Source organism: Haliotis rufescens, unplaced genomic scaffold, assembly GCF_023055435.1.
Source record: "Haliotis rufescens isolate VD_foot unplaced genomic scaffold, xgHalRufe1.0.p SCAF_8, whole genome shotgun sequence".
Classification (NCBI taxonomy): domain Eukaryota; kingdom Metazoa; phylum Mollusca; class Gastropoda; order Lepetellida; family Haliotidae; genus Haliotis; species Haliotis rufescens.
In genome coordinates this window covers 39,734,365-39,744,596 of record NW_025964372.1, presented here as the reverse complement: position 1 = coordinate 39,744,596, position 10,232 = coordinate 39,734,365, and the positions used below count along the sequence as shown (strand labels likewise).

The 10,232-nt window shown below is 43.3% G+C and overlaps 1 protein-coding gene across 1 annotated transcript; it reads left to right on the top strand.

The window, feature by feature from the left end:
• Positions 1 to 366: 366 nt before the first annotated feature.
• LOC124138450 (integumentary mucin A.1-like) lies at positions 367 to 6,742 on the top strand. The gene is made up of 7 exons (XM_046505089.2): positions 367 to 448; positions 1,182 to 1,304; positions 4,466 to 4,588; positions 4,807 to 4,905; positions 5,573 to 5,695; positions 5,894 to 6,236; positions 6,526 to 6,742. Exons 1-7 carry the CDS (start codon positions 385 to 387, stop codon positions 6,707 to 6,709), a joined length of 1,059 nt encoding a protein of 352 aa, XP_046361045.2. The 5' UTR covers positions 367 to 384; the 3' UTR covers positions 6,710 to 6,742.
• The last annotated feature ends 3,490 nt before the right edge of the window (positions 6,743 to 10,232 follow it).

Sequence of the window (10,232 nt, the reverse complement as noted above, 5' to 3'; positions counted from 1 at the left end):
GTACTCACTGAGCCGGAGTCATCACTGGGCTGGAGTACTCACTGGGCTGGAGTCATCACTGGGCCGGAGTCATCACTGAGCCGGAGTCATCACTAGAGCGGAGTCATCACTGGTCTGGAGTACACACTGGGCTGGAGTACTCACTGGGCCAGAGTCATCACTGGGCCAGAGTCCTCACTGGACTGGAGTACTCACTGGGCCGGAGTCATCACTTGGATGGGTGAGGTGTGTCTGAGCTGTCTAGACGTGTGCTGTTCATTTCACTGTGACTGTTTTTTTATGTCCAAGATAGTATTACGTTGTCTACTTGCATATCCTAAGTAGGGCAAAAATATTATCTTGAATATAAAAACACAGTGAAATGACCAACACGCACTTCTAGACATGTCAGTGTTACGTGAATACATGGGGGTTGCGCTTGTTGTGTTGAGCCTGGGACTTTCAACAGGTAGGTGGTGTAGCATAATCTGTATTTAAGTTTTTTCTAATCTTTGAATTGTTGATAGGTATCTGGAGAAATATGATGGCACCATACGTAGGGCGATCACCTTGAAGGTTCATCAATATTCTGGGTGTGTCGCGATTCACCGATGTATCGAATTTAGATCTGACGATATCAGACAGGAAAGAACAAAACAAGTATGAAATCATGTTTGGATTCTGTGTCGATTTTCAAAACGTAATATGTATGTATTGTTTGTTTAACGCCGCACTCAGCAATATTCAAGTTATATGACGGCGGTCTCTAAATAGTCCTGTGGAGACAATCCGATGATTGACATCATAAAAATCGATCTACGCAATTTCGATTACATGCATCAAACAAGTCAGCGAGCCTGACCACCCGATCCCGTTAGTCGCTCCTAATTAAGCGAGCATGGGTTCCTGAAGATCAATTCTAACCCGGATCTTCACAGGTCATGTTGATGTATTCCAATACATCCGCTCATTAAGAACTCGGTCTAACATTACCTTATCTGTCATATATGACAAGAAAGAAAAATAGACAACTGAAATCTTTCCGACCGTATTGTTTTACCAAAACAATAAATAATAAACGATTAATGAAGGATGTTTCGACAACCAACACAAGGTTTTGAGAGAACAAAACGTAAAACAACAAATATAAAAACGAAGGCCTAACATATCGACCACATCTACTGAGACAACTTCTTTTACAGGGGTCTTACTCCCTCCCTGCACGGATTTGATGAAAGAAGACGGATGTCACAGTCTCCAAAACATATGTAGTGACATTCTCGCCAGCGCCATATGCCCTAGCTATTGTGGTCTTTGTCATAAAGGTGAGTGTGTCTTTTGTTGGTTGTTTTACCCCGCACACAACAATATTCCATCCATATGACGGCGGCTTTGTAATGTGAACAGCACACAATGATTGTTAAGCTGCCAGGTGCTCATAAAAACACTTCTCTTTAACCGTAAATAACGATTACGCAATGACACGGCATGATGAAATTCACGCGCCGTTAGTATGCTGCAAACAGGAATGGCTCAAAACGAAGTTGCCAGACATTTTAATGTTCATCGAAGCAAAACATCATCTCTTTGGAGACGATATCTGAAGCAGGGAAACGACAGGACGGTCGTCAACGTGGGACGTTAGGTCTTCAAGACAACCATATTCGCTTGGTGCATAAACGGAATCGATACCAAACTGCCACATTAACAGCTCGGACAATTTCTGCGTTGAGACCAATTAGTGGCAGAACTGAACTCAATCCGTAGAGGGAGCACAGCATCCGGCCCCGACGTCCCGCGATAGGCCCAATTTTGCTTCAATGTCACCGTCAGGCACGATTAGCTCGGTGTAAACAGCATCTGAGGTTCATAAGAAGACTGAGTCAATATGCTGTTCACAGATGAGTCCAGGTTTCATCTGGACAGCTCAGATGGTCATACAAGGGTCTAGAGACGTTCGGGAGAACATTCTAGTGACGTTTGCGTTACTCATCGTCGTCAGTTTAGGGGTGGAAGTGTAATGGTATGGGGTGGCATCACAACCCATGGGAGAACACAACTCATCATTGTTGATGGCAATGTGTATGGCGTATGCTACCGGGACGACATCGTTCGAGCTCATGTTCTACCCTTTGTGCAAATGCAGGAACGTACCGTCACGTTGCAGTTGGATAATGCCCGACCTCATGTTCCCCATGTTGTAACAGTCTTTTTGAGGCAGCATAACCTGGCTGTACTGCCATGGCCGGCTGTTTCTCTAGACCTATCCCCCTAGAGAAAATGTCTGGGATGAGATGGACTGACGCCTACGACAGCCGGGATCAGGACAAGCCGGTAACGTAATCTCAGCTGGGTCATTTGGAACAACATCCTCCATGCGACGTTCATTCATCTGGTGTTTTTAATGCGCCGCCGCATCCTCGCCTGTATCAATGCTAATGTTGGTCACACCCGTTATTGACATTGTTTATTGAGTTGCTACACCATCCTTCATTAAGGGCGCGTCGCTCTGTAAACAGGTACGGTTTTTGTAAATGAATTTGTTTTGATAAAACATTTGATTAGAGGTGAGGTGAGGTGAAATTAGGTTTAACGTCGCGTCCAAGATTATTGCACTTATATAGCGACGTGCATGTACGTGTGTGTGTTTGTGTGGCTGCTTGTACTAGTCCGGACTGATGCCGATTTATAGTGCTAGCTCACTGAGATACCATGCCGCAGTTTAACATGAATACCCCACTCAGATACGGTATACTGACTCCGAGACGACCAGTCCTTGTTTTAGCCCCTTAATGCCGAGCGCCAGACAGGGTAACAACAAGTACCATCTTTTTACGTCTTTTGGTATGACGCGGCCAGGGATCGAACCCCGGACCTTGCGCTCTCCGGGTGGACGTTCTACCACTAGACCACGGAGGCGGTCTCATTTGATTAGACGAATGACCAACTACTATGCTGTAAGTTTCAATAGCATAGCATTATAAAACTTTAAAGTATGCAGAGTTACTTTTTTCTCTTAGCATACAACCCCTTCCACTAATTACATGTCAATGGGATCAGTAACTTCTACATCCGGAGGTACAAACACCACGACACCTGTAGCATCGTTAACTACGTCTACTCCATCTACAACTGCCACTTCCCTCCATGTAACAGGTACCTCAAAAATCCATTGTCTTCAAATGCAGTAAACTGCTTTAATTTGATTGTTTGTTGTTTAACGCCACACTCAGCAATATTCCAGCTATATGATGGCGGTCTGTAAATAATCGACCAGACAATCCAGTGAATGATATCATGAGCATCGATCCACGCAATTGGGATACGATGACATGCATCAACCATGTTAGCGAGCCTGATCACCCGATCCCGTTAGTCGCCTCTTTCGACAAGCATAGTCGCCTTTCACGGCAAAGTAAACTGCTCTAGAAACGTTCGTAGGGACGTGACGACTGCGAGCAAGTCCACCAAAGAGGAATTGTTAAAGCGATAGTGTTACGAGTGCGGTAATCTGAATAAAAATATATTTGCACTGTGGCGGATATAGTTAATCTTACCCGGGTGTCTTCAGTGATAAAATGTCAAGACGAGTCGATAAAAGTTACAAATATATGAGTTTAGACGACAAAGGAGTGACATTCTATTGATCATCTAAAATCATTCTTCCCGCAGTTTGTAATTAAGAAATATACGACGAGTGGAAGTTGTTTATCGTACAATAAAACAGGGAGAAAAAAACATGAGGGGCGCAAGTGTTGATGTTTTTTGTACGATAAACAACGACCACGAGTCGTTTATTTCTTATATGAGATATAAACATGATGTACAGCCTCTTTAAGGATAATGATAAAATTTACAAGCTTTACAAATATCTGCCCTTATTTAAATAATGATGACACCCTCAATTGAATCCGACCTCGGCAATGTCAGACATGTCCATTGTATGCACAGGAGGGCATTTCCCGAATATTCTCACAATCCTAAAGTCGACTACCTGTACCTTTTCTCCCAATACCGATTGTCATATCTCTCCCGCCTTTGGGTGCGATCGGTCGGCCATCGCGTTAATCTGCGTTGCCCAGCTACATCTATGGGGAACAACTCACTATACACTCCCCTCTCAGAAATAACGCCGTCCAATATACGACGTCATTAGGTTGCGAGTGCATGTTCGAATCTCCAGGAATGACGTCATGATAGAACAATGTTTTATCGTGAAAGAAACCATACTTCGTTCTTCATTGTCCATTGCGAGTTACGCGCAGTTATCTTATAGACAGTGATAACAAGTATCCTGAATGTAAATAGTACAGCTCTATTCTACCCCGGATCTTCACGGGTCGTATGACACATGACTTCTGTTTGTATTGACATATGAGCTCTCTCTATATATAACATATTACCTTTCTTTCTTTGTTGGACATATTACCTCTCCATATATGACACATGACCTGTGTATGTATGACATATGACGTTTATATGACAGCGATTACGAAGCCCTTTGACTTCTGCATAGACCACAACCCGATCTGTGGCACAATGCCGAATATCTGCAACAACTCACTCGGACCGGCTCTGTGTGGGAAGACCTGTCATTCTTGTGTAACAGGTCTGTATCATCCAGTTGATAGTTACACAATAAAGCTGTTGAATGAGTTTTGCAATGTCTCCAAGACCATAAACCATATCTACAACCGCTGCCATTAAATATATATCATTATAAACCTTTGATGACGTCACTCCATTGTTCAGACAGTCTCTTCTTTGCGGAGGTGAACGCTGCCATTAAATATATATATATATCAATAAGATCAGTAACCTCTTCAGCTGGAGTCTCAAAAACCACGGCACCAGTTGCATCGTTTCCATCTACTCCGTCTCCAAATGTCGATGTCACCTCAACCACCACTACAGCCCATGTATCAGGTACCTTAAAAAATCATTGTCTTGATTCAGTTATGCAAAGTCCCCGAAACCATAAGCTATATCTACACAGCTTCCATTAAATATATGCCTATGAGATCAGTAACCTCTACAGCTGGAGTCTCTGAAGACCGTGTAAAAGGTTCCTTAAAAAACATTGTCTTCAAATGCAGTATACTGTTTTAGAAAGGATCGTACTGACTTAACCCTACAAGCAAGTCCACAGAAAGGAAAGTGTTCGAGCGATATTGTTACGGGTGCGGTAAAGATATTATGAAGGATGGAATAATTTGCACTGTGGCGGATAAAGAGAATCTTACCCGGGTGTCTCCCGAGATCAACTGTATCAAAACGAGTTGATAAAATTCTGCTTGGAAGACACAAGGATGACATTCTATTTATCTTCCAAAAATCATTCTCCCGACTTTTCAGTATGAGAACAATAATATTTAGTATCTTAAGTGCCACTCAGCTACAGTGGCAGAGAGATGAATGATGTCATTTGATTGTGACCTCTGTATGTATGACATATTGTCACTGTGTGTATGTTACCTGTCTTTGTTTGACATATAATACCCTTCTACATATGACACATGACCTCTGTATGTATGACATATTGTCACTGTGTGTATGTTACCTGTGTTTATGATGTATGACGTTTATATGACAGCGGTTACCAAGCCGGTTGACACCTGCATAGACCACGACTCGATCTGTAGCACCATGTCGGATGTCTGCAGCAACTCACTCGGACCGGCTCTGTGTGGGAAGACATGTCATACTTGTGTAACGGGTTGGTATCCTTCAGTTGATTTGCCTTATGTATAATTGCCAGTTACACGATAAAACTGTTCATTCTTTTATGAAGTGTCCACGAGGCCGTTATCCATATCTACAACCACTTCCTTTAAATACATGTCTGTGAGATCACTTACTACGGCAACCGATTCCATAAAATACATATATATGGCATCAGTTAACACTTCTACAGCTGGAAGTACCATTACCACGGCACCTGCAACATCGTCAACTACATCTACTCCATCTACAACTGCCGCTGTCACCACAACGCCTGCAACACCCTCAACTGCCACAACAACTACATCTGGTCCATCTACAACTGCCGCTGTCACCACAGCGCCTACAACAACATCTCTATCCACAGCGAAAGCAATACAGCGATCGTGTTACAAGTGCGGGGATGCCAACACGGGAACAGATTGCACCATTATGGAAACTATCGTGCCCAAAGCCTCCCCTTGTCCATCAGACGCGGGTTTCTGTATGACCGACATCTTTCAACACACAGATGGTTCAACGAAGTACATCAGAAGGTAAGAATTTAAGATTGTATTCCGATCAGGTTTAGCGTGTTTGGAATTCGGTAAATATGCGGAAATATCTCAAATCGATACTGTATATTGTTTAAGGTTGGAGGAAAAGTGTGTTGTGAAATTGACGAATGCATTAGTTATTGCACTCATTTCCGTTTAACCCCTTTAAATCGACATATGTACTGTTAAATTTCCCAGTATGTAATGCGGACTTATACAAACAATAAAAACATCCAATATTTACCTTGTCTTTCTCAACAACGATGTGATTGTGTCTTGTTCCGTGTAGGTGTGTCGACGAAGGAACATGTCAAAGGCAATGGTACGAACAGACCTCTGACAACAGCGAGTGTGTGGACGTCGACCCCACTACACTGTCCTCCGACATCACCTGTAGGTACTGCTGCACCTCCGATGACTGCAACAGCGGCAACATGCCGGCCAGAAACACCCTGTACAAACCAAAACATTGATCTTTGTTTTCTAGAAAGCTTATCTCTTTTCAATAAACATACTAAGTATACCTGGACAAATAGATGTTATTAATGTCCCCAAACAGCAGTACCCCTGACAGACAGACACACCCTGTGCAACCCAAAACGTTAATGTTATGTAAGAGAGAAGTAAATAGACTGCGAGTGGTAGAGCGTCTGAACGAACAGCAGATGGTCGGGGGTTCGATCCCCGGAAGCGTCATACCAAAAGACGTTAAAAGATGGCACTTGTCTTTATCCTGACTTGCGCTCGGCATTAAGGGTATAAAACCAGAACTGGTCGGTTCGGAATCAGTATCTGTGTCTGAGTTGGGTATTCATGTTAAACTGCGGGTTTCCACTATGAAATCGGCATTAGTTCGGACTAGTACAAGCAGACACAGACGCAGACACGGGAAAGGGGCACAGACACAGACACAACACACACATACACACACACACACAGAGCACACACAAACACGCTAAAGAAGTGCGATAATCTTGAACGGGACATTCAGCCTCATTTTTAGCTCACCTCACCTCAATACTAAATAAAATTCAATCCTGATCAACATTACTTTTTAATGTGTTTGTTCTTTAACGCCGCACTCAGCAATATTGCAGCTATATGACGGCGGTCTGTAAATGATCAAGTCTGGACCAGACAATCTAGTGATTGACATCGCAATTGGGATATGATAACATGCATCAACCAAGTCAGCGAGCCTGACTACCCGGGTAGTCGCCTTTTACGACAAGCACGGGTTGCTGAAGACCTATTCTACCCCGGATCTTCACGGGTCGGATCAACATTAATGGATTCAGTGAGTGGTTTTAATTAGCTGTAAGCCTCGTTGGTGAAGGTCCTAGACGTTGACCTGGTTTCTAATCGGCACCAATACTTAAGCTGTTCTGAACCAAGTTTTTAACCAAGCTGTAAACAATGGTTGGGGGAACTTTACACATTTAACTCGCGTGGTCGGGCAAATCCTAGAGTCAGCATCCAAATGCCATCGTATACGAAATAAGTGAGCGAGTGGTTTTGACGTCGCTTTGAATTGTATCAGAGTTATGTCATGACATGTCAGCTTAATGTGGGAGGAAAGCCCGAAGTGATGCAGGTCTCAGACGTTTACCACTTTAGTGAAACCCACGAGCACGGATATGGTGCTGACAAATCTTGAAACATAATCGGGGCGATCCGGGATTCGAAGCCACGATCATAGTTTTCTGGCGTGCCCAAGGGACACAAATCTGTCCTCGTAACTCATTTCAATACCGCGCACCTGTCATGGCACCTGACAATCTTGATAGAGTTTGGGTTTTTCTACCACAGCTGTTCCAACAGGTGATCTAACACCACGACACTAACTGGGGTCACGCGGCTAAAGGATAACTTTGTTGCACGTACGTGGTCCTGTGCACAGCGCACAGATCACTAACCAGGTGAAGTTAAGCAATGTCGGTCTCGGAGAGTAGTTGGATGGGTGACCACGTTCAGCAGCTTGACTCCTGAGAGTTTCTATGGCTTCGGTCCTGCCCCACACTGAAGCACATGTACCACATGTGGTGTCTTTTTGGGAGGTGACTTTGTTCAAAATGTGCCTGTGTTAACCCAGCAGTGAGTGGGTACCCGGTAGGATGAACATGCAGTTTGGGTTGTATACTCCCCAGGGAGCTGAGAATGAAAATCGAGTGCTCACTGATCCATTGACTGGGGTAATAATGTAAGCGCCATTAGCACACGAGCTTGTATGGAGTTTGGCGCCATACAAATGGACTCATCATTAACTTACGGCTGGTGCATATACACGCACGTTGACTTGTCAGCCGCCCACGCTGTTTGGTAATAATTTGACGACGTTTAAGCAATAAAGACAGTACAGACTCTCCCACTTCAAGAACGTCATATAGGAGAATGTATAGGCTAATGTTTGTTTGTTTGTTGTTAAACGCCGCGCAACTCAGCAATATTCCCGCTATATGACGAAGGGCTGTTAATAATCGAGTCTGGGCCAGTGATTGACATCATTAGCATCGATCTACGCAACTAGGATACGATTGCATGCATCAACCAAGTCAGCCAGCCTGACTAACTGATCCCGTTAGTCGTCTCTTACGGCAAGCATAGTCGCCTCTTACGTTGTATTGGTTGCTGGAGGCCTATTCTACCCCGGATCATTAACTATTTAACAACGTAAAACAAAATATATTGTTAAGAATAGGGTATCGCCCTCGCTGTTATTACGTGAGAGTGAATGGTTTAACATCACTTATAGCAATTTTCCCGCAATAACACTACAGGAGACACCAATCTGGTTAATTGAACGAAGCCAGTACTTTAACACTAGCCCTGGTCTGAGCCTTCTCGTCGCCCTATCATAACGAGTGCGTGTGATAAATAGAGAATCTAATTATATATCAATTATATCAACACGAGTCGATAAAAGTCTGCTGGCCGAGGAGTTTTAAACATTTATCGAAACTTAATAATGTATTTGATAACAAAAGACAAGAGTGTAATATTCTATGTATCATCTAAAATCATTCAGTTTGTAGTCACTTAATAAACAGTGTCTTGTGTGTAAAAGGTTCACCTATCTCGCTTCAGTGGCAGGGACATTACCGCTGCTATTTGATAATGACGTCACAATGGTCTGCGAAGTATTGTGGTGAAATTTCATTGCAGTGATATCTCCTAGGAAATATCGCTTGAGAGCAATAGATCCCGTGGAAGCCAGTTTCAGATCATAAAAAATGCACTAAAATCAACCCTTAGGAAGTTAGGAGGCGCCATTATTTATCGGTTTTCTAAGCTCACTGACTTGGTTTATGCATGTGATCGCATCCCCCATAAGCATGGATCGATGCTCATGTTGTCAGTCACTGGATTGCCCGATCAGTATTCGATTATTTACAGACTGTCGTCATGTAGATGCAATAGTGCTGAGTGCGGCGTCAAACAACAATCTGATTTGTGAGGTGCATGGTCCAAAGCCGTTGATGCATGTACTCTAGAGCGGGATTAGGGATACTGGAAATATGGTAAACATTAAATGACCAGATGCTTTCATTATACATCCACATCACTTACCTAATGTATTTTGTCAACGTTCCAAAAAGCTAACAGCAGGGCAAGAAATCACACATCCTAGATTATTCATTTTCATATGTTATTATACGCGCATAGTCGAGGATGGAAATCAGACTGAGGAACGTTTCTTTTTGGACAGTCTCTTCATTATTCATAACACACAAAAACATATTTCCTTGTGAAGGATTTTTGTATCTCGTGTGAAGTAGAAACATCAATAATTAGTGTCATTTTCATTTCTTCTTTGTGTGAATGTCTGCCCCTTTGCTCTAGTTGACAGAACGTTTGCTCGACGGGCAGAGGAAGTTCAGTGCACATGGCCACATCATACTAAAAGACGCTAAATGATGGTATTTTGGCGTTACCCTGCCTGGCGCTCGGCATAAAGGGGGTAAAACAAGGACTGGTCGGCTCGGAGACAGTATACTG